This window comes from Talpa occidentalis, unplaced genomic scaffold, assembly GCF_014898055.3.
Source record: "Talpa occidentalis isolate TD23 unplaced genomic scaffold, MPIMG_talOcc4v2.1 talOcc4.10, whole genome shotgun sequence".
Taxonomy (NCBI): domain Eukaryota; kingdom Metazoa; phylum Chordata; class Mammalia; order Eulipotyphla; family Talpidae; genus Talpa; species Talpa occidentalis.
This window is the reverse complement of record NW_023600993.1, coordinates 89,506,693-89,530,923: the sequence shown is the minus strand read 5'-3', so window position 1 is coordinate 89,530,923 and position 24,231 is coordinate 89,506,693. Positions and strand designations below refer to the sequence as shown.

The 24,231-nt window shown below is 50.2% G+C and overlaps 2 protein-coding genes and 1 long non-coding RNA gene across 3 annotated transcripts in view; 2 read left to right on the top strand and 1 right to left on the bottom strand.

Moving 5' to 3' along the window:
• The window catches only part of LOC119234755 (signal-regulatory protein beta-1-like), a 25,875-nt gene extending 13,976 nt beyond the window's left edge, over nucleotides 1-11,899 (top strand). Inside the window, exons 4-8 of the mRNA XM_054697365.1 lie at nucleotides 6,253-6,621; nucleotides 8,552-8,869; nucleotides 9,411-9,740; nucleotides 10,140-10,247; nucleotides 10,794-11,899. Of these exons, the coding sequence (XP_054553340.1) occupies nucleotides 6,253-6,621; nucleotides 8,552-8,869; nucleotides 9,411-9,740; nucleotides 10,140-10,247; nucleotides 10,794-10,864 (1,196 nt within the window). The 3' untranslated portion in view covers nucleotides 10,865-11,899. The remainder of the gene's footprint in view (nucleotides 1-6,252; nucleotides 6,622-8,551; nucleotides 8,870-9,410; nucleotides 9,741-10,139; nucleotides 10,248-10,793) is intronic.
• On the bottom strand, nucleotides 7,083-16,281 carry LOC119234841 (uncharacterized). Its single transcript, XR_005122684.2, has 3 exons — nucleotides 16,249-16,281; nucleotides 15,809-15,955; nucleotides 7,083-7,126 (listed from the first exon to the last, which is right to left on the bottom strand). It is a non-coding gene; the product is annotated as an uncharacterized LOC119234841 (long non-coding RNA).
• LOC129144637 (signal-regulatory protein beta-1-like) lies at nucleotides 14,683-24,231 on the top strand. The gene is made up of 5 exons (XM_054697382.1): nucleotides 14,683-14,776; nucleotides 19,420-19,779; nucleotides 21,575-21,892; nucleotides 22,436-22,765; nucleotides 24,024-24,231. The coding sequence occupies exons 1-5, from the start codon at nucleotides 14,707-14,709 to the stop codon at nucleotides 24,128-24,130; spliced, it is 1,185 nt and encodes a 394-aa protein (XP_054553357.1). The 5' UTR covers nucleotides 14,683-14,706; the 3' UTR covers nucleotides 24,131-24,231.

The window sequence follows — 24,231 nt, the reverse complement described above, 5'->3', positions numbered from 1 at the left end:
GCTTTAACTCAGTGTTTTAGATTTTACTGACGTATCTCAGAGAGGATATACTTATATTGCTATGTTTTGATTTCTCTCTCTTAGAAATTATTTATTGTCTCCCCACTAGGGCTGATGGATATACACTGTTCAGTTACCCCAACCTCATACCTTCACCCTGATATCACTCTGTTTATTTTCTATCCTCATCACCCTGATATCCTCATCACCCTGATATCACCCTGTTGTATTTTCTATCCTCATCACCCTGATATCACCCTGTTGTATTTTCTATGACCCTTTTCAGAATATTGCCTGAAGGAGTCACACTAGACCTAGTTAAAGATAGACCCCCCCTACATGATTACATTATACACAGTGTGAGGTTTTTGAACTTGTGTCAAGGTGTAACAGGGTGGTCCCCACGAAAGGGGGAGGTTCCAGGTTTCCTGCCCCACCCAAAAGAGGGTGGGACAAAAGAGAAGAAGAAGAAGCTGGAGAAGGGATGGAAGAAGGAAGGAAGCAGGATGGAGAGACAGGAGACCTGGACGAGGCACATGGAGAGAGAGACACGGGAAAAACTGCGCTTGCCTTTTGGTCGTGGACTGGTTGAAACAGAGGTAGGTGAGAGACCCGTGGAAGATAACAATGGCAACTTTTATATTGGTTTTGATTTTGCTCTTTTCCTCCCAGACTTGTCTGGTTGTTTCTGATCCTTTTCTGTGGGTTCCCACTGGAAGATGGTTTAGCTTGTGGCAGGCTTTGGACCTTGCTTTGGGCCAATCCCATTTGGGTGGACTTTTACCCATGAGAGGATGAGTAACTTTGGGTGCATGATTTAGAAACCATATTCTTTGCTTTTCCTGTATTGTTTACTAATTGTCTTAAAGTTCTTTCCCATTAAAGTCTTCCATGTTTTGTGTTGATATGGCGGATGGCAGAACCTATTTAGAGTAGGCAGGATTAGAGGCTCTGCGGTGTCCCTCTCCCTGCTGGGTAACAAAGGGATGAAGGGAAATGCTACTCACTGCAAGGAAATCCTCACCTGAGCTTCAGTGAGCCACAGGCACTCGGAACCCATGAACCTTAGCTGGTCAGCCTTGACCAGTCCAGTCTCTCCCAGGAGAGCTCGCGCTGGTCACTCGTAGTGATGACATCTCCATGTTCTGGATGCTCAGTTTCAGGCCACTGCAGGCAAATGTCTTCTTAAACACCTTTCCTAGTTTCTCACTATTGTAGTCCTCAGCGGGCCCCTTGGACTGAGAGTAGCTCTTGGTGAAGGCGACAGAGACTGGCTACCAGCCAGTCACCCTAGAGGCCTGGACATGGGCATGTGGGACACACCCTTTACCCCTATGGGATTCTTTTTGCCTAGGTCTACTGAATGGAGAATCACCGTGACCCCAAGAGGGGGTAGCAAGGAAGTGGAGAGAGAACAGGGCCGGCAGTGAGGCACTATTTCTATGAAAACATATGAGGAACTCCTGACCTTGAAACTGCCCTCTTATCTCAACATGACAGTGGAAGTGTGTCAACACCTCGTCATTTCCCCACTGATGTGAGCTTCCTCTTGCATCGCAGGCAGGTCTCCTCTCCACAGAGCAGAGTCTGGGCACCCAGCACACACCCGGACAGAGCAGGCGCCTCCAGTTCCAGGATGCCTGCCCCTGCCTCCTGGACCCACCAGTCTCCTTGTCTGCTGCTGGCTTTACTGCTGGGACTCACAGGTAAGCATGGCCATGGGAAGATCCCCTCTCCCTGCCCCGATGCCTCTTTAGCCAAGGAGTTGTAGGGCATTCAGGTAAACAAATGTAAGCCCACTGGGGCTACCACAGAGAGCCAAGGACTAGACATTACTTGAGAGCACAGAATCAGGGAACTGAGCAAATTTTCTGTAATCTGTCACCTGCAACTGTTATCAGGGACATCAAAGCAGATGATAGTTTGATGAGTGAATTAACTTGGCTGATCTTCACAACATGACTGTTTATAATGACGATTGTTGCCCCTGCTTTGCAGAAGGGGAAACCGAGGCAGAGACTATAACTTGCCCAGTGCCATCTACCCAAGTCTGTGGAGAAGCCAGAATTGAAGCCTAGGGCCAAGAACTCCAGCATTCATTCTTTCTACCACGTTATGCTGTTGGCTACTCAGTGGAGGCTCTTGGAGAAAAGTTAGACATATGGAGAAACAAAAAGATGCTAGAGATAGGACAGAGACCTAGGACAGACAAACAGGAGGTAGGACATGTTTGAAATTCTGCTGTGTGTGCTCCCAAACTTTTGTTAATGATGTGTTAGATCATTTTTTAAAAAAGATTTATTTATTTATTTTATACAAGAACCAGGGTACAGGTCAGAGGCACGGGAGGGTGAGAGGATTCACCAGAGACAGAGCGGGGAGCAGAGCAGGCAGAATGATGAAATACACTGCTGAGGGGAGCAGCGGGAAGACAGGAGAGGTCTGCCACACCATGTGGGACCCTCGCCAGCTGGCCGGGAACGTACCGGCACTGCAGAGGCTGCGGACAGCTTCACAGCGCGGCACTCAACAGCCTGCGCCACTAAGGGAGGCCCATGTACCAATATTTTTAATGAGCATTTAACATACACAATCCTCAAAACATACTCCTTGTATACTAGCAAGCCAGGACAGCACTTCACATGTTTTTGCAAATGCATATTGTGGTGGATGTGCATGTATGTACAGGTGTGAGAAGTGTGCAGACACCCACACTAGTGGAATTTTGAAAAGGTTTCTTCCATGTTCTCTCCAATCAATTCACAGTGCATGAAGTGCACATTGACGAATGTTTAGTTTTCAGAGTCTCTCCACTCTCTTCCTTCCTGTTCTACTTCTCTAAAATTTCCCCTTCCCTTTCTTAAACTATTGGACAAAAAATTCTTCTCCCTTGGTAAGAGAGTAAAGTGTGTGCATGATTTTCTTGGAGTCCTGCCCTCGTGCTGCAAGGGGGTGAGGAGGAAAGAAGGGGATGGAAACACAGAGCCTCACCTAGACCGTCTCCATCTGTCCTTGCGCCCACATCTGGGTTTGCACCTCTCCCCATGCGCTGTCATCCAGCGTCCGTTCAGGCCTCAGGAAATCTGGGAGTGGAATTCTGTGCGTTCCTCCTTGGAGGCCTCCTCCAGGCTGGATGGGCTGAGGAGACAAGAAGGGGGAGGTGCAGGTTCCTGAAGGATACAGAGCAATGATCCCCGTGTGTGATTCTAGCTGCACTCCTATCTCTGTCATCTATGTCCCCAGAAGCCTCTCAGCCTCAGGAAATCCGATGAGTAAAATCATTTCAATTTCTTGACCCTCACCATGTACCAGACACAGTGGGAAAGGCCTGGAGGTGTCATCTCCTGTGACCATTATCTCTGAGGGGCTAACTTATCCCCCTCCTTACAGGTGGAATAACAGAAGCACAGAGAGGTTCAAGGTCACTCACCCTAACTGGTAGAGCTGCGATCAGAACTCACACAGTCTGACTGTAGAGTTGCTGGGTTAACCACCACCCTTCTTGGATGCGGGTGACGCATCTCGACCTCAGGAGCTTTCTGCAGCTTCTGTGCACGGGAAGGGGAAGGGAGAGTGAGGGAAAGAGGGTTTGTGACTTTCTCTCCTGGGTTCTTCCTCTTCCTGGAATTTGTTTTTATCTTTGGCCAAATATCTCCATGGGAAACTCTGGGTATTACTGCTCAAAATAGACCTCGGGTCTCAGGAAGGTGTAGCACTGGACAGTCACATGATCAACCATTTATTGAACACCTACTATGTGTCAGAAGCTGTTACAAGAATGAGAGGAGTGTTGCTGAAGAGACAAAGTAGTTGCCCTCTTGGAGTTATGTCTCAGTGGGAGAAATGACAGCAGACAATAGACACACTAAATAAGTACAAAATACAGTGTATTAGGGGAGGATCAGGGTTATGGGCAACAAATGAAAGTATTCCTAGATAAGAGAACTGCAAATACCTGCAGCAGGCTATATTTTAAACAAGGCAGTGTGGGTGGGCATCTCTGAGAGAGAAACTTGAGCAAAGGTTAAAAGGAGCTGTGGGATGAGCCGGTGGAGTTTGGGGGGAATTGCCTTCCTGACAGGGAGCAGCACGGGCAGAGGCCCTGCGAGGAGACTTTTCTGTTCTGTTCAAGGACGTGGGCTCCCGTGAGTGGTGCCACTGCAAAGACAAAGAAAGAAGTGATGATCTGACATTACTTTAATCATGCTAGCACTTGGACAGAGAAGCAACTAGAACATTTAAGGGGTCATTTCATGGAGAAACGAGGAACACCAGTGCACAAGGACAGCTGCTGTAGAGATGGGCGAGGTCAGACCTTAGACACATGATGAAGCAGCAACAGATTCTCTGACCCGCAGCCTTTGCATGGGAGAGAAAGAGCCAAAGGTGTGGACCTGAGCCTCTGGAAGAATAAGGGGCCTCAGGAGACATAGAGAGACCTGTCAACTGTGAGCTGTGCTTTTCCATCCAAGCATCATGTCCAAGGGGCTTTGGCCATACAAGTCCAATTTCAGGGGAAAGGTGTGGGCAGAGATGTAAACACAGGAGCCACAGAGACTCTAATGACATTTCCCCGCCTGTGGCTCCGGCTACTGTCTGACCTTCTTTTCCTCCACTTCTATTTCTCCATTTTTCCCTCCAGATTCATTCCTATTACTTCTCATTTTTGTCTACCCCACAGCCCCAAAATCCTCCTTAAAATTAACCTCCCCCTCCATTTTCCAGACACACCAAAGGACCCCCCCCAAGAGTATGTCCCTCCTTAGGTGGCATGTTTGTGACAAAGGGTACAAGGTGGGTGGGCCTTCCCAGCTCACACTCTGCAAAAGCGAACTGAAATTTTCACTTAAATAAAAAAAAGTCAGAGGATTGTATGAGTCCAAGAACAATCTGCTCCTCAGATTTATAGTCCTGGCCCTGTCACTTGAGCCCAGGCCTGTTTTAGGACAGTTTCAACACAAAGGAATCTTCTCTCATGTCTCTGGTGTCTCCAGAAACTGGCCAGTGCAGCTGCAGTGAAGTGAACTGCAAAGTCCTGCACCTGCAGGTCGATGACAACGGGCCATTCCTGTCCCTGCAGCTCACGACCCAGGGTCACCACATGAACACCCCCCTCCCAAGGGTTCTTTTCAAACACAGCCTGAAGTTGGCTCCCTCCTTGCTGTCTTGCCTGCTTGTTCCATCTCCACCTTCTAGAACAGGGTTCTCAAGTCCCCAGCCTTGAGCCACTTAGCCCAGCTCAAAGGCATGAATCAGGGTAGTCATTTTGCTTGACCACATAGTTTTTATTGTGGCAAAACACACATAAAACATACCATTGAACCACTTTTTAATTTATAATTCAGCAGCATCAAGTACATTCACAATTTTTGAATCTGTTAACAAAATGCAGTTCACAATCTTTTCAACATCCTAGGAGAAAACTGTACACATCCAACAATAAATTACCTATCATTCTATCCCAGAACCCCAGATAGCCTCCATCCTACTACTTCTCTGTACGAAATCACCTATTCTAACTTTCCTATAATTAGAAATATATATCAGTCTTTTTCTTCCTGACTTATTTTTTTTAGCAAAATATTGTCAAGGTTTATCTATATAAAAGGACATTACTCTGTTTATGCCTCATCTCTTAATGGAAATTCATTATTTTAAGCCATTGAGTTTTGGGGAAAAATGATAGAAGTAATAGACACTAATACACATGATCATGGCATTGGAAAAAAAAATTCCAGGCTTAAGACTATGTTTTCCTTCTTTTTAAATACCTCGTTCATTGTGTGTAGGGAGCTCAGTACCTCCTGGTCATTCAAGCACCCAGGCCAGGGAACAGCCCCTTCCATGAGCATGTGATCTCGGGAAGAGGTTGCTTCACGCACAGAATTTCTTGCCGTTCAAGGACATCCTCCCAACACACCCATCACTGCCACTCACAAACCAATGGTCTCAAGACTCGCCTGGTCCATCACGTTAAAGAACTGAAAATGCAATATGTCCTGACACCACAAAGTGTCCAGCAAGTGTTTGGTGAATCATGACCCTTCCAGAGAGGCCTCAGGCACTAAATCTGCCACTTCATTTGGAACAGCCTCACATTACAGACTCATTGTGGGGGTTCCAGGTGATGATACCACCACGTGCTGAACACAGGGGGCCCCTGAGGTGAGCACTGTCAGCGGGTCCTTGTAATAGTGCTGAGAAAGCCTTCAGAGTCACGCAGGATGAACAAGGAACTGCTTTGCTTTCCAGCAGGAGCAGCCGGCGAGGAGGAGCTGCAGGTGATCCAGCCTGACAAGTCCGTGTCGGTGGCAGCCGGAGAGACGGCCACTCTGCGCTGCTCCCTGACCTCCCTGCTCCCTGTGGGGCATGTTAAGTGGTTCAGGGGGTCGGGTCCAGGCCGGCAGTTAGTGTATAGTTTCAAAGGAGCAAAAGACGAAGGCCCCTTCCCCCGAGTAATCATTGTCTCAGATGCCACAATCAGAGACAACAAGGACTTTTCCATCCGCATCAGTAGCATGACCACAGCAGACACTGGGGCCTACTACTGTGTGAAGTTCCAGAGAGGGAGCCCTGACACAGAACTGAAGTCGGGACCAGGCACGCAGGTCACCGTGAGTGGTGAGTACCGTGGGGCCCGCGTGTGGCAGCAGGTCACTGTCACGCCCTCCTTTCTGTGAGCAACAGCTAAGAGTCAGGTGTGGATGTGGGTGCTGATCTACATGGCTTGATTCACCCCCTTCTACAGACCAGGAAAGTTGAGGCTCAAGGTCACATGGCTCAGAAATGGGGTGAGGTCTGGAACCTGACTTTCTGGTTCCACTGTCAGGTGAATGAAGAAATTTGCATTTTCCCCCCCTTTCAAGTATCTCCTGGGCTGCAGTATCCATGTGAAAAACTTTCCGGGGTGTGCTGTTTCTGAATGGCATTTAAACTGGAGCTGAGTTGGCTGCCAATAGGGGCTGGCATCCCCAGATCCCTGCTCTCTGACCCCAAAGTTATCCCTAAGAAAATCTGTCCTTCCTTTTAAAGTGCTGCAGCTTTCCGGAAAGAGAAATCTTCATGACAATACCTTGGATCTCATTTGTGTGTTGGTGTCATTCCCCCAAACAGCTCTCTAGCGGGCCTGTGACAAGAAGAAGCAGAGAATCACCAGCAGGCATTTCTGTTGCTTTTCTTTTTTTTTTTTTTTTCTTTTTTTTTTTTTAAAGATTTATTTATTTATTTATACAAGCACTGGGTACAGTCAGAAGCGCGGGAGGGTGAGAGGATTCACCAGAGCCAGAGCGGGGAGCAGAGCAGGCAGAAGGACCGAAGGACACTGCTGAGGGGAGCAGCGGGCGGCAGGAGAGGTCTGCGCGCCATGTGGGACCCTCCTCCGGTGGCCGGGGAGCAGCCGGGGTTCGAACCGGTGCTGCAGAGGCTGCGGGCAGCTTCGCAACCCAGCGCCCAACCGCTGCGCCACCGGGGAGGCCCTCTGTTGCTTTTCTTAATCAGGTCTTCAGAGCAGCGGCAGGACTTGCCACTTTCCTGGGTGTTTGCCCTGCTGCTACCCCCCCACCCCAAGATGGGTGGTGACCAGGACTGGGACAGCAGCCACAGGAGCTGGTTGTCAGCACCTGCTGTGAACCTGCCCATGCTGGGCACATCCTCACTTCTCTGCCCAGTGGGGCTTTGACCACTTTGCACAGAAACACACACGGAGGCTCAAGGATGCAGAACAGAGACACAAGGGGTCACTCATGAGGTCCGTCCTGGGTGGGGAGACTTGGGCTCTGCACCTCCCCAGTATGAGGGAGGCGCTTCTGCCTCTTTCTAGCCCTGACCATGGAGAGACGCCCACCTTGGCTCCCTCAGGCTCATGATCCTTGTTTCCAACCCAAAACTGACCCCGAGTAGAAGGAGAACCTCAATTCACAGCCCTCTGACCCCTCCCTTCAAAATCAGAGCTGGGCACAGATGAGACCTACTGGAGAAATGGTTTAAAGAATGGAAAGTTTGGAGTAAATCCCCCCACCCATGGGGAGAGCTGGGAGACCAGACTAGTGCTTAATACTTATCCGAGTTTATCTTCTGAAACTTGCCTCAGCGGCCTGCTTTCCTCATGCACCCCAGAGAGAGAGCCTGCCCCCCATTTCACAGATGAGGAAGGGAGGTGCCTGGACCCTCTCCAGGGCTGGCAGGTAGGTGCCAGCCTCCATGGTGCCCCCATGTCCTGCATTCCTTCTGTGAAGCTTCTCTGACCTTGGAAGGGCTTCCGGGGTGACGGGCCCGGAACAGCAATAGACACTGAGGTCATGTTGTTCCTGAGCCCAGACTCTGGAAATCCCCTGGAGAGAAAGAAGGGGAACTCTGAACCCGGCCTGCAACCCTGTCACCCTGCCCCGATCCTGGTTCACCTCTGGGAGCCTGAGTGTCCCTAAATGAGGGTGATGACACCCCAGCACTACTAGAGACGAAACAATAATCAGGTGAAGTTATAAACAGTGTCACCCGCTTATCCTTGGTGGGAGTCACAGTCACGCTTATTGTTACAAATGCTCCTTCGCAGCCAAACCTTCTCGCCCTGTGGTATCGGGACCCACAGAGAGGGCCACCCCTGGGCAGATGGTGACCTTCACCTGCCAGTCCCATGGCTTCTCCCCCAGAGACATCAGCCTGAAGTGGTTCAAAAATAGGAAAGAGCTGCCAGCCTCCCGGCCCAACGTGGACCCCCCAGGAGAGGCCGGTTCCTACAACGTCTCCAGCACAGCCAAGTTACAGCTGGCGCCAGGGGACGTCCCCTCCCAGGTCATCTGCCAGGTGTCCCACGTCACCCTGCAGGGCGGCCGTCTTCGCGGGACAGCCAACTTGTCTGAGACCATCCGAGGTGTGAACCCCCCAGCCCAGCCCTGCCCGATACTCAGCCTGCTCCAACCCACTCGCTCCAGGCCCAGTTGTACTGCATCCAGTTCCACTGTCCTTGGCCATCACCAGCCCTGCGTGTGTGGGTCACTCCCCCAGTCTCTTCAACTGCTAGGGCAGCACCTCCCACATGCCCCGCAGTGAGGAGGCAGTTTCCCAAACTTTACCCACAGCCACCCCAACACCGGGCGCCCCCTATAGCCCTGCCTGAGGTGTTTGGGGTTGGTATTGATTTGCCACAGTGTTTGTGACCCCACTGCTGCCTGCAAGTGGAGGGGGGAGGCTGTTGATTTCCCTCCTATTGCCCTCCAGTCCTTGAGCACCTACTGTGTGCTGGCACTGTGCTTAGTGATCATACACACATGCAGAGAGAACCTCAGTGTTGGAGGCCGGCTGCCTGCCCAGCATGTCCTGGGTGTCGCCCCTGCTAAGGTGGGGGCAAGTGAAGGGGCCCTCCCCTGGGATCTGTGCCATAAGGTCAGAGCTTCTGCCCTGTGCTGTTACAGTTCCGCCCACCTTGGAGGTTTCCCAGCATCCCGCGGCAGGGAACCAGGTGATTGTCACCTGCCAGGTGAAGGAGTTCTACCCCCGGAACCTACAGCTGACCTGGTTGGAGAACGGAAACAAATCCCGAACAGAAAAGCCCTCGACTCTCCTGGAGAACAAGGATGGGACCTTCACCTACAGGAGTTGGCTCCTGGTGAACGCTTCTGCCCACAGGGGGAATGTAGTGCTCACCTGCCAGGTGGAACATGACGGGCAGCCCGCGGTCTCCAAACCCCACACCCTGGCAGCCTCTGCTCACCAGGACAAGCAGGACACAGAGGTATCTTCAGGTAAGGCCTCAGCTCCAATGACCCAACCTTTTATATTTTATCTTATTTTTTTAATGTTGCAGGTAACAATTCATGTTTTATTGATAATCTAGAATGTATAGCTATGGACAGAATTTAAAGGAGCTGCCTCATCACATTTCCTCACCCTGAGTGTCCAGAGGTCAAGTGTTTAGAATGAAGCATTGCAGGTCATGGACATAAGCATTAAAGAAAGAAAGTTGGGGTGGGAGTTGATGCTCCCATTCTGGTCCTGCTCTTACCATCTGCCTTAATCCCAGGAAGGATGCAGGCTTAAAGCTTCAGATGCTTGATGGACCAGGGAAGCCCAGTGGGTAGTGGAGGCCCAGGGAAGGATTCCAGTGTGGCCCCTAATGGCGCATCCTATCCCTTGACTTCCAGGCAAAGAGCAGTGGATGCCTCTCCTCATCACTCTCCTCCTGGGCTCCAAGGTGTTGCTACTGGTGGGTGTCTCTGCCTCCTACATGCACAGGAAGCAGAGGCCTAACTGTAAGTACTGGGCAGAGAGGCCAGGTCAAGTTCTGTCCTGGGAGGGGCTAGTTCAGCAGGTCACATGTGGTCAGGGCCCCCGGAAAATAAGAGAAGCTGACACACCTCCCTCAACACCCTCAGAAGGCTTAGGTTGCTCTAAACATTCCCAGCATCCAGAAAGTGTTTGGGGAACTGCAAAGAGTGTTCAAGAGTGACTGGGGAGGCCTGGGTGGTGTGGAAGAATCAGGCAAGGGCCTGAATGGAGGGCCTGAGTTGGGGCTCCCTTGGAGACCATCTCTAGATCATTTGAACATGGGGACTCCATGGGTGGAAAGGAATCCACAGTGAAAGGAGTCTTGAGGAGTCCCAGGTTTGCTGCTCTGAGGTGTTTCTGAGGCTCTGTGTGAGGCACAGAAGGGCTGAGGTGTCAGCCATAGCGAAGGCTGAGGTACAGAGGCCTATCTCGGGGACTGCCCAAGAGAGAAGCATCAGAGCCATAAGATACACACAGGGAGTGCGTCCTGAGCACGGGCAGATCATTAAATGTGGACATGTCTCCCTCAGCTTCTTCCCTCCTCCCTGCTGCCTGCACCTCCAGCTCTGCAGCCTCCTCCCTTCCTGAAGGACCCCCCTAGAGGAGGAGGAACAAGAGCCTCCACAGAATCTGCTCCCCAGGCCTCTCCCCCAGAGACCTGCTGCCCCCACCCCCACTGTTTCTTCTCACAGGCTGACCCCAGAGCTGGCTTCATCCAGGGGCCTCTCAGGAAAGCACACCCGCAGAATTCCCAGTCAGCAGCTTCGGTTCTCATCACATGACCAAAATGCAGTCGGATGGGAACAAGGGGCTGCTGGGAGTGAGACCCAGAAAGGGACTATGCTAGTCACTGCATCAGAGCTGGTTCCACTATCATCTGCCACAAGCCAGGGAAGAAAACGGAAACTAGGGCAGGTGGTACAATTTGCTCTGATGAGAAAACCACGGTACAATTGGCTTTGACTCAATAGCAAGCATGTCTTTATCTCATCCCATGTAGCCCTTTAAGGACATTATATAACTGAGGTGTGATAATTTAAGTAAGTTGAGAATTCCTGAAGTGACATTTCAACTAGGAGCAGGTTCAACAGGGGCCCTCTGTGTGGCTGATCCACCCGTGACTGAGGACGCATCCAATGCATTCGTAAAAAGAAGCCATCTGGATAAAGGTGAACATTCAGAGAAAAGAAAGACTCCATGTAACATCCTCACTCACACGACAGCGGACTCTCACACGAAGTGAGCCCCACGCTAGCAGAGGGAGGGGCTGACAGGCATCAAGCAGAAATACTGAAATGGGGATTCTAGAGACATTTTCAAAATCTGTGACAAGTCTGTTCTTTAAAAGATAAAAATAATAATTAATGAAAACCTTTAACTAGACTCAACAAGAAATAGGAGAAGGACTCAAGTAATTACAATATAAATGGAAGAGGAGAAATTACAACAGGAACCACAGAAACACAGAGGCACATGGAGACTGTGCCTACACATACCAGCTTCACATAACACAGATTGGACAACCAAGATGAAAGAGATATATTCCTGCAAGCACACAGCCTATCTTCACTGAACTCTCAAGAAGTTTTCATAGATATGTACTGAGATCACAGGTTGAATACACATTATTCTATTCTGAAACATGTAAGGATTTCTCTATAATTATTCATGGAGTTTCTGGTCTATCTTTGCAAAATACTAATATCATGTTCTTTTTTTTTTTTAAGATGTATTGATTTATGCATACAAGAGCTGGGTACAGGCCAGAGATGCCAGGAGGTTGAGAGGATCCACCGGAGACAGAATGGGGAACAGAACAGGCTGAAACACACTGCTGAAGGGGCAGTAAGTGAGGCAGGAGAGGTCTGCTGCACCATGTGGGCTGCTTCCTGGCCTGCTGGGGATCGAACTTGTGCTGCAGAGGCTGCGGATTTCTTCATAGTGCTGTGCTTAACCCCTTGTGCCATGAACCAGTCTTCCCAATATTGTGTTCTTTTGATCCTTTGAAGAAACACTACCCTGAATTTGGTGTTTCGTATCCTCAGATATGACTGTGCTTTTATAACATAGATACACATACTTAAGCAATATTTAATATTACTTTGCATATTCTAAATGTTTTATAAATGCAATTATCCAGTTTACAGCACTCGGGACGTTCTCCTATAGTTTATTGCTTAACACAGCTTGTGGGATTTATTCAACTTGATCCATGTAGCTCCAGTGATTGATTTTTCCACTATTCTGTAGTCTTCAATAGAAGACTATGCCACGCTTTATTAATTCTTCTCATTCTGGATATTGAAACTTTACCTGGTGCTTTGAAGTACAACTTCCCACTAAGACTCTTATCTTGGTGACCTCTCCCCATGCGGGACAGCACCCCTCGCCCCTCTAGTGTGGCCTGCAGAGCTGCATGTTGTGTCATTTGGGGGCCTTGTTGTGCAGAAGAGTTTTCACTTTGTGATCAAAGGTTGCTGTTTTAATTCATGCTTTTGATAGCTACACTGATCTGCTGTGTGCATGTGTATGTATAAGTAATAGTCATGTTATAATTTATTACAAAGCACTCACTGAACTTCACAGCCCTCTTCACTTTATATCAAGTTTCCATATACTTGTGTGGTTCTTTTTATGAGATCTTTTTCCATTGAGCTTCTCATCTCTTAGTCAAAGCTACATGGACAAGAATAAGTCTATGTAATAAGTTTTGACACCATTTTGAGCAAAGTTTCCCACTTTTTCTTATTTATACATTATGGAGCCTCCCTGGTGGTGCAGCGGTTGAGCGCTGGCACGCAGACCTCTCCTGCCACACCTGCTGCTCCCCTCACCAATTTACTTCATCATTCTGCCTGTTCTGCTCCTCGCTCTGGCTCTGGTGAATTCTCTTGCCCTCCCGAGCTTCTGACTGTACCCAGTGCTTGTATAGATAGATAGATAGATAGATAGATAGATAGATAGATAGATAGATAGATAGATAGATAGATAGATAGATAGATAAAACGTCATGACTGTTTAGGTCCAAGTGATCTTAGAATCATGTGTTCTATTTTCCCATTCATGGTATGCATCTGTTTTAGTTTTGCTTTTATGACTTTCTAGTCATAATTTTAGAGTTTTTTCATAATGGTTTGATGAGTCTCTAGTTAGAGCTGTCTTTAACAATTTCCAGTCTGTGGACAAGAAAAGTATTATTACTGTTTACAATGACTCTTGACTATGGTATAGGATTTTATTTGTGTTCAGAGCATCGATCTTATATTCAGCAATAGCACAGGACACCTGCTAGTACTGTTAGTATGTTTTCTTTGGGGGTAACTTTGTAACATTAACCTAATGATCAAAAATCAATTTTTACCAACATCAAGGGTTGGTTGAAATAGATGTGGGGGAGAGACCCAGGGAGGATAACAATGGCAAATTTTATACTGGTGTTGATTTTGCTCTTTTCCTCCCAGGCTTGTCTGGTTGTTTCTGATCCTTTACTGTGGGTCCCCACTAGAAGGTGCTTTGGACTTGTGGCAGGCTTTTGGGCGTTTTTGGGCCAATCCCATTTGGGTGGACTTTTACCCATGAGGGGATGAGTAATTTTGGGTGCTTGATTTAGAAACTATATTCTTTGCATTTCCTGTATAGTTTACTAATTGCATTAAAGTTCCTTCCCATTAAAGTCTTACATGTTTTGTGTTGCTATGGCGGGTGGCAGATCCTATTTGGAGCAGGCAGGATTGGGGGCTCTGGGGTCCCCACTCCTGGCCGAGTAACAAAGAGACTGAAGGGTAATTCTACTCCTGCAAGGAAATCCTCACCTAAGCTTCAGTGAGACATAAGCTCTTGAAACTCATGTACTTAAGCTGGTCTGCCTTGGCCAGTCCAGTATCTCCCAGGACAGCTCGTGCTGGTCACCTGTAGTGATGACATCTCGTGTTCTGATGCTCAGTTACAGACCACTGCAGGCAATGTCTTCTTAAACACCTTTCCTAGTTCTCACCATAGTAATCCTCAGCAGTCTCTTGGGCTGTGCTTGGACTGTTACTTTGGTGGAGGGGCAAGAATGGCCACCAGCCAGTCACCCTAGTGCCTTGGGAATGGGCCTGTGAGACACATTTTGTATCCCTATGGGATTCTCTTTTCCTGGGGCTACTGAATGGAGAATCCTGTGACTCTAAGAGGGAGTAGCAAGCAAGTGGAGAGAGCTCAGGCCACCCCAACGGAATAAGCACTATTTCTACGAGGCTGCACAAGTCTCTGAAAACATATGAGAAGCTCCTGATCTTAAGCATCCCTCCATCCTAGCTTCACAGTGGAAGTGTGTCAACACCTCGTCATTTCACCACTGGTATGAGCTTCCTCTTTTATCACACAAGGGCCTCCTCTCCACAGAGCAGAATCTGGGCTCCCAGCACACACCTGGATAGAGCAGGCTCCTCCAGTTCCAGGATGCCTGCCCCTGCCTCCTGGACCCACCAGTCTCCTTGTCTGCTGCTGGCTTTACTGCTGGGACTCACAGGTGAGCATGGCCTTGGGAAGATCCCCCCTCCCTGCCCTGGATGTCTCTTTAGCCAAGGAGTTGTAGGGCATTCAGGTAAACAAGGATATGCACCCCTGCTGCTATCCCCCGGGCTACCACAGAGAGTCAAGAACTCCACATTATTTGAGAGCACGGAACAGGGGGTCAGAGCAACTTTTCTGTAGCTCTGTCACCTGCAACTGTTATCAGGGACATCAAAACAGATGATGGTTTGACGAGTGTGTTAACTTGGTTGATCCTCACAACATAACTGTTTATAACAATGATTATTGTCCCTGCTTTGCAGAAGGGGAAACCGAGGCAGAGAGCATAATTTGCCCAATTCCATCTACCCAAGTCTGTGGAGAAACCAGAATTCATGTCAGGGGCCAAGAAATCCAGGATTCATTCTTTTTACCAAGTTATGCTGTTGGCTACTCAGTGGAGGCTCTTGCAGAAAAGTTAGACATATGGAGGAACTAGCAGAATAGAGATAGGACAGACATCTAGAACACAGAAACAGGAGGGGAGGTAGGACAGGGTTGAAATTCTGCTGTGTGTGCTCCCAAACTTTTGTTAATGATGTGTTACTATGTACCAATATTTTTAATGAGCATTTAACATACACAATCCTCCAAACATACTCCTTGTATACTGGCAAGCCAGGACAGCACTTCACATGTATTGGCAAATGCATGTGTGGTATATGTGCATGTATGTACAGGTGAGAGAAGTGTGCAGACACACACACTTGTGGGATTTTTGAAAAGGTTTTTTATCATTGTTCTCTCCAATCATTTCTCAGTCTGCATGAAGTGCACATTGACAAAAGTTTAGTTCTCAGAGTCTCTCTCCTCTCTTCCTTCCCCTTCTACTTCTCCAAAATTCCCCTTGTCCTTCTCGAAAGTATTAGACAAAAAATTCTTCTCCCTTGGTAAGAGAGTAAAGTGTGTGCATGATTTTCTTGGAGTCCTGCTCTCGTGCTACAAGGAGGTGAGGAGGAAAGAAGGGGATGGAAACACAGAGCCTCACCTAGACCGTCTCCATCTGTCCTTGCGCCCACATCTGGGTTTGCACCTCTCCCCATGCGCTGTCATCCAGCGTCCGTTCAGGCCTCAGGAAATCTGGGAGTGGAATTCTGTGCATTCCTCCTTGGAGGCCTCCTCCAGGCTGGATGGGCTGAGGAGACAAGAAGGGGGAGGTGCAGGTTCCTGAAGGATACAGAGCAATGATCCCCGTGTGTGATTCTAGCTGCACTCCTATCTCTGCCATCTATGTCCCCAGAAGCCTCTCAGCCTCAGGAAATCTGATGAGTAAAATCATTTCAATTTCTTGAACCCTCACCGTGTACCAGACACGCGGGAAAAGCCTGGAGGTGTCATCTCCTGTGACCATTATCTCTGAGGGAGCTAACTTATCCCCCTCCTTACAGGTGGAATAATGGAAGCACAGAGAGGTTCAAGGTCACTCACCCTCACTGGTAGAGCTGCGATCTGAACTCACACGGTCTGACTAGAGTTCCCGGGTTAACCACCACCCTTCTCGGTTCTGTGTGACCCGTCTCCTCCCCAGGAGCTTTCTGCAGCTTCTGTTTGCGGGTGGGGGAAGGGAGAGTGAGGGAAAGAGGGTTTGTGACTTTCTTCTCTGGGTTCTTCCTCTTCCTGGAAGCTGTTTGCATATTAGACCAAGTCATCTCCAGGGGAAACTCTCGGGATTTCCGCTCAAAATAGACACTGGGGTCTCCGGGAGGTGCAAAAGTCTCCTCTGTGTCAGGCGCTGTTACAGGCAGGAGTGGTGAGTTGCTAAAGGAAAGAGACAAGGTCGCTGCCCTCTTGGGGTTATGTCTCAGTGGGAGAAATGACAGCAGACAATAGACACGCTAGGTAAGTCCAAGACACGGTGTGTTAAGGTCTGACCCGTGTGAAGGGCAAAGAATGAAAGTATCCCAGGTAGGAGAACTGCCAGTATCTGGAGCAGGATGGATTTTTTTAAAGGACAGTGTGGGTGGCATCTCTGAGAGAGAAACTTGAGCAAAGGTTAAAAGGAAATGTGGGATGAGATAGGTAGATTCTAGGTTAGAGCCCTCCTGACAGGGAGCAGCATGGGCAGAGGCCCTGCGTGGAGGCTTTTCTGTTCTGTTCAAGGACGTGGGCTCCCGTGAGTGGTGCCACTGCAAAGTCAGAGAGAGACGTGATGATCTGACATTAGCCTTAATCATGCTAGCACTTGGACAGAGAGGCAAGTAGAAAAAACATATAAGAGGAGATTCCTTGGAGAAACAAGGAACACTGTGCACGAGGACGGCTGCTGTAGAGACGGGCGAGGTCAGACCTCAGACATGTGATGAAGCAGCAACAGATTCTCTGACCTGCAGGATTTGGATGGGAGAGAAAGAGGCAAATATTTGGGTCTGAGCCTCTGGAAGAATAAGGGGCCTCTGGAGATATAGAGAGACCTGTCCACTGTGAGCTGTGCTTTTCCATCCAAGCACCATGTCCAGGGGGCTTTGGCCGTACAAGTCCGGCTTTCAGGGAGAAGGTCTGGCAGAGATGTAAACGCGGGAGCCACAGAGACATGGATGACACTTCCCCATGACGTGGCTACCGCTGACTGTCTGACCTTCTTTCCCTCATCCATTTCTCCCTCCAGAGTCATATTTCTTGCCATTATTGTCTACCCCACAACCCAAAATCCTCCTTGAAATTAACCACCCCCTCTGTGATCGAGACACACCAAAGGCCCCGCCCTCTACAGGCTGTGCCTCCTTAGGGCATGTTTGTGACAAAGGGTGGGAGGTGGGTGGGTCTTCCCAGCTCACACTCTGCCAAGGTGAACCGCAAATTGTGTCCTAAGAAATAAAAAAAGTCAGAGGATTTGTTTGAGTCCTCCAACAATCTGCTCCTCTGATTTATAGCCCTGCCACCTGAACCCATGCCTGTTTTAGGACACTTTGAACAAGAAGGAATGTTCTGGCATTTCTCTGGTGTCTCCAGAAACCAGGTAGTGCAGCTGCAATGAAAGTGAACAGCAAAGCCCTGCACCTGCAGGTATATGACCACGGGCCATTCCTGTCTCTTAAGCTCATGACCCAGGGTCCCAACACGGGCACCCCGACAGTTCTTTTCATACATAGGCTGAGGTCGCTCCCTCCTTGCTGTCTGGCCCACTGGTTCCATCTCCACCTTCTAGAGCAGGGTTCTCAAGTCCCCCAGCCTTGAACCACTTAGCCCAGCTCAAAGGCATGAATCAGGGTAGTCACCGTGCCTGACCACATATTTTACATTGTGGCAAAACACACATCACATAAAACTCACCATTGAACCTTTTTTAGGATGTAATTCAGCGGCATCAAGTACGTTCACATTATTTCAAACTGTCACCAGGATGCATGTCAGAATCTTTTCAATATCCTGGGAGAAGTCTCTGTACCCACTAACAATAAATTCCCTATTAATCTTCCCCAGCAGCCCAAGGTTACCCTTATGCTATTACTTGTCTCTATGAATTTGCTAATTCTAACTACTTCATGTAATTAGAACTGTATATCAATCCTTTTTTTCTGGTTCATTTTATTTAGGAAAATGTTGTCAACTTTTATCTATGTAAAAGGACATAAATGATCTCATTCCCTCTTTAGGGCTGAGTAATATTCCATTATTTATGGCACATTCTGTTTATACCTTCATCTGTTAATGGAAATTCATTATTTTAATCCATTGACTCTTTTTTTTTATAGAGGCATGTTATTTATTTATTTATTTATTTGTTTGTTTGTTTGTTTATACATGCACTGGGTACAGTCAGAAGCGCGGGAGGGTGAGAGAATTCACCAGAGCCAGAGCGGGGAGCAGAGCAGGCAGAAGGACCGAAGCACACTGCTGAGGGGAGCAGCGGGCGGCAAGAGAGGTCTGTGTGCCATGTGGGACCCTCCTCCGGTGGCAGGGGAGCAGCCTTGGATGGAACCGGTGCTTCAGAGGCCACAGGCAGCTTCGCAACCCAGCGCTCAACCGCTGCGCCACTGGGAGGCCCAATAATCCATTGACTCTTACAAAAACATTTATAGTGGTAATAGACACAAATATACCATGATCATGAAATTGGAAAAAAGCCGATACTTGAGACCATGTTTCCTTTTATTAAATATCTCGTTCACTGTTTTTAGGGAGCTCAACACCTCATGCTCATGCACGCACCCTGGAAACACTCCTGTCATGAGCACATGATCTATGGAAGAGGTTGCTGGACACACAGAGGTTCTTGCTGTTCAATCCATCCTACAAACACACCCATCACTTCCGCCACCAACCAATGGTCTCAAGACTCTAGTGTCCATGAATGTAAAGGACTGAAATGCAACATCTCCTGAGACCACAAAGTGTCCAGCCAGTATTTGGTGTAGCATGACCCTTCCAGAGATGGCTCAGGCTCTAATCCATCCACCTCACCCTCCCTGTGCCTCAGTGTCCTCATTAGGAACAGCCTCACATTACAGGTTCGTTGTGGGGGTTCCATGTGTTGACACCCCAATGTGCTGAGACCAGGAACCCCCGAGGTGAGCACTTGTCAGCAGGTTCTGGTGATAACTCTGAGAAAGCCCGCAGGGTCACGCAGGATAAACGAGTAACCACTGTGCTTCCCTGCAGGAGCGGCCAGCCAGGAGGAGCTGCAGGTGATCCAGCCTGACAAGTCCGTGTCGGTGGCAGCCGGAGAGACGGCCACTCTGCGCTGCTCCCTGACCTCCCTGCTCCCTGTGGGGTATATTAAGTGGTTCAGGGGGTCGAGTCCAGACCAACAGTTAGTCTACAGTTTCAGAGGAGGAGAAGGCCCCTTCCCCCGAGTAACCAGTGTCTCAGATGCCACAATCAGAGACAACAAGGACTTTTCCATCCGCATCAGTAACATCACCCCAGCAGACACTGGGGCCTACTATTGTGTGAAGTTCCAGAGAGGGAGCCCTGACACAGAACTGAAGTCGGGACCAGGCACGCAGATCACCGTGAGTGGTGAGTACCGTGGGGCCCGCGTGTGGCAGCAGGTCACTGTCACGCCCTCCTTTCTGTGAGCAACAGCTAAGAGTCAGGCGTGGATGTGGGTGCTGGTCTACATGGCTTGATTCACCCCTTCTACAGACCGCAGAAGTCGAGGCTGCACAAGTCATGCCTGTTGTTCAAGGTCATGTGGCTGGGAAATGGGAATGTGGTCTGGAACCCCAGATTACCTAGCTGCACAGTTCAGGTGTCTGAAGAAAAGTTGCATTTTTTTTCCCCTAACAAAAGTGTTTCCTTGTGCTCCTCTGTCCATGTGAGCAACGTTTTGGGGTGTGCTGCTTCTGAACAGCATGGGCTCATGGAGGCCCTGGTCGCCCCACAGAGCTCACCTCACTGGGGTTGTATTCCCACCCTCTGGGCCTCAGGAAGACATGAGACACCCAGTTTAGGACCCAGCTTCATTGCTGGGAAAAACTCCCACCTCTAAATATTTAAATGGGAGCTGAGGCGGCTGCGAATAGGGGCTGAGATCCTCACAGGCTTCTGCCTGAACCTCAAGATGTCTCTGAGAAAGTCTGTTCTCCTTCCTTTCAAAGTGCCGCAGCTTTTCATAAAGAAAAAACTTCATGAAAACACCTCGGATCTCATTTATGTGTTGGTGTCGTTCCCCCAAATGGCTTCCTAGCGGGCCTGTAACACGAGACAGAGAACCACCATCAGTGGTGTCTGCTGCTTTCCTCAATGGGGTTCTTCACAGCAGCTGAGGACTTGCTACATTCCTGGGTGTGTCCCCTACACGCTTCCCCCCACCCCAGACAGTGTCAGGTGGGTGGTGACCAGGACTGGACAGCAGCCACAGGAGCTGGATGTCAGCACCTGCTGTGAACCTGCCTGAGTGGACACATCCTCACTCCTCTGCCCGGTGGGGCTTTGATCACTTTGCACAGAAACACACATGGAGGCTCAAGGATGCAGAACAGAGACCAAAGTGGTCACTCACATGCCGGTGCTGCCTGCGGTCCCCTGGGCTCTGCCCCTCCCCAGGATGAGAGAGTCACTTCTGACACTTTCCAGGCCTGTGTCTGTCTCTTATTTAATGACACTGAGAGACGCCTGCCTTGGCTTCCTCAGGCTCAGGGATCCTTCTTTCCAGCCAAACCTGACCCTGAGGCCAAGGAGAACCCCTATTCACCATCATCTGTACCCTCCCTTTTAATCAGAGCTGGGCAGAGATGAGACCTACTCGGAAATTGTTTAAAGAATGAAAAGTTTGAATTAAATCCCTCCCCGCCCACGGGGAGAGATGGGAGACCAGGCCTGGGCTCATCACTGATCTGCGTTTATCTGATGAAACTTGTCTCCGCGGCCTGCTTCCCTCATGCATCCCAGGAGCAAGAGCATGCGTCCAGTTTCACAGATGCGTGAGGGAGGTGCCCGGCCCCCTCTCCTAGACTGGCAGCCTGGTTCCAGCCTCCACAGGTCCCCTGCCCTGCTGCGTCCTCCTGTGTTGCTTCTCTGACCTTGGAAATGCTCCCAGGCTGGCAGGTCAGGAACAGCTATAGAGACCAAGGTCATGTTGTTCCTGAGCCCAGACTGATGGGAAATCCCCCAGAGCTAGAGAGGGGGACTCTGAACCCAGGCCTGCAACCCTGTCAACATTCCCTGGTCCTGGTTCACCTATGGGAACCTGGGTGTCCCTAAATGAGGGTGATGACACTCTCATTTAATCATCAGGTGAAGTTATAAACAGTGTCACCCACTTATCCTTGGGGAGTCAGTCACGCTTATTGTTACAAATGTTCCTCCGTAGCCAAACCCTCTCGCCCTGTGGTATCGGGGCCCACAGAGAGGGCCACCCCTGGGCAGATGGTGACCTTCACGTGCCAGTCCCACGGCTTCTCCCCCAGAGACATCAGCCTGAAGTGGTTCAAAAATGGGAATGAGCTGCCAGCCCCCCGGCCCAACGTGGACCCCCCAGGATTGGCCGTTTCCTACAACGTCTCCAGCACAGCCACGGTGCCACTGGCGTCGGGGGACGTCCGCTCCCAGGTCATCTGCGAAGTGTCCCACGTCACCCTGCAGGGCGGCGGTCTTCGTGGGACAGCCAACTTGTCTGAGACCATCCGAGGTGTGAACCCCCCAGCCCAACCCTGCCTGAGACACAGCCTGCTCCTCCCCACTCGCTCCAGGCGGTGATGTCCCAGAGTCCAGTCCCACCATCCTTGGCCATCACTAGCCCTATATGTGCGGGTCACTCCCCCTGTCTCCCCGGCAGCTGCCAGGGCAGCACCTCCCACGTGCCCGGCAGTGAGTGGGCAGCTTCCTGAACTTAACCCATAGCCACCAAATCACTGGGCACCCTCTATAGCCCTGCCCAAGGTGCTTGGGGATGGCATTTATTTGCCACAGTGATTGTGATCCCACCGTTGCCTGCAGTGGCGGGGCCTGTTGATTTCCCTCCTATTACACTCCAGTCCTTGAGCATCTACTATGGGCTGGGCACTCTGCTTAGTGGTCGCACACACATGCAGAGAGAACCTCAGTGTTGGAGGCCGGCTGCCTTCCCAGCATGTCCCGGGTGACCCACCTGCTGTGGTGGGGGGCAAGCAATGGGGCCCCTCCCCTGGGATCTGTGCCATAAGGTCAGAGCTTCTCCCCTGTGCTGTTACAGTCCCGCCTACCTTGGAGGTTTCCCAGTATCCCGCGGCAGGGAACCAGGTGATTGTCACCTGCCAGGTGAAGGAGTTCTACCCCCGGAACCTACAGCTGACCTGGTTGGAGAACGGAAACGTGTCCCGAACAGAAAAGCCCTTGACTCTCCTGGAGAACAAGGATGGGACCTTCACCTGCACGAGCTGGCTCCTGGTGAACGCTTCTGCCAACAGGGGGAATGTGGTGCTCACCTGCCAGGTGGAGCATGACAGGCAGCCGGCGGTCTCCAAAGCCCTCACCCTGGTGGCCTCAGCTCACAAGGACAAGCAGGACACAGATGTAACTTCAGGTCAGGCCTCAGCTCCAACTGACCCAACCTTTTATATTTTATCTTATTTTTTTAGTGCCACTAGTAACAATTCATGTGTTATTGATAATCTAGAATGTACAGCTATGAGCAGAATATAAAGGAGCCGCCTCATCCCAATTTTCACACCCTGAGTGCCCACAGGTCAAGTGTTCAGAACCAAGCATTGCAGGTCATGGACATAAGCATGAAAGAGAAAGTGGGGGTTGGAGGTGAAGCTCCCACTCTCAGTCCTGCTCTTACCATCTGCCCCCCATAGTGGCTGCAACAGCCAGGTCAGCCACCCCTCCTGGTTCCCCACAATCTACTGAATCTCTAGTCTGTGCTGGTCTCTACACTCCTATGATCAGCGTCACCGGCTGATGCTGGTCCTCTGTCTGTGAAGTAGTTGCTGGTCTCCCTGGGCGTGGGGTGTAAGTCTGGAGCTGACATGGGCCAGCAAATCACAAGGACTCACTAGAATATACAACCTGCAAGATTCAGTCCCCTGTGACTTCATGTCCATGTCAATACCCTGCGGTTTTAGGTTATAGAGAAAGGAGTCAAGGAGCAACAAGGTGGCCGGTGGGGATTAATTTTCCCCCTTTGAGTAGCTGTTGGCTGCAGAGACCATTTCTGGAGAGAAGCAGCTGCTCTCTGCACTGTCCTTGGCCGCCCCAGTGGACAGAAGGGCCCCCAGTGATTTGGCCCAAGGGGCACACCCCACATCTCAGGTCCCACCAGGGCCCAATTGTAGCCCTGCCCACACATCAGCCCCTTTCCTCACTCACCAGGTGCTCCCAGCCATCTGTTCTCACAGGTCAGACACTGCAGGGCCCCCCAACCATGGAGACCATTCCTGGGGAGCGGGCGGCCTGGACTCCCTCCCCCAAGAGCCTCCCACACTCTCCTTGCACATGTGGTAGGTCACTCACGAGACCCTGAGGTTTGAGTCTTCTTGTGCAAAGAGCAAATCTGGCATCATCCTACCAGACAGTGGTGGATTTTCCTTATTTTGGTCACACTGCTCTTGCAGGGCCCCCTCAACTCCCTGAACCTCACATTCATAATCAGTAGAGCACAGTCCTCACCCTCCATCACCTCGGGAAGCTCTTTACCCTGATTTCTGCCTTAATCTAGAGAAGGACGCAGGTTCAAGCTTTAGAGGGTTGACGGACAAAGGGAGCCCAGCGGGTAGTGGAGGCCCAGGGAAGGGCTCCAGTGTGGCCCCTAATAGCGCCTCCTGTCCCTTGTCTTCCAGGCAAAGAGCAGTCCATGCCACTCCTCATCGCTCTCCTCCTGGGCTCTAAGGTGCTGGTGCTGGTGGGTGTCTCTGCCTCCTACATGCACAGGAAGCAGAGGCCCTGACTGTAAGTCCTGGGGAGGGAGGGCAGGCCAAGGTCTGTCCTGGGAGGGCAAGGTCAGGTGGAGGGCAGCCCCCCGGTCACACGTGGTCAGGGCCCCCAGGA

Bases quoted from the DNA above. Each gene is read 5' to 3' on its own strand.
- LOC129144637 (XM_054697382.1), top strand. From the start codon at position 14,707: ATGCCTGCCCCTGCCTCCTGGACCCACCAGTCTCCTTGTCTGCTGCTG. The intron at 14,777-19,419 runs GTGAGCATGGCC...GCTTCCCTGCAG, and splicing joins TTTACTGCTGGGACTCACAG to GAGCGGCCAGCCAGGAGGAG. The intron at 22,766-24,023 runs GTCAGGCCTCAG...CTTGTCTTCCAG, and splicing joins GGACACAGATGTAACTTCAG to GCAAAGAGCAGTCCATGCCA.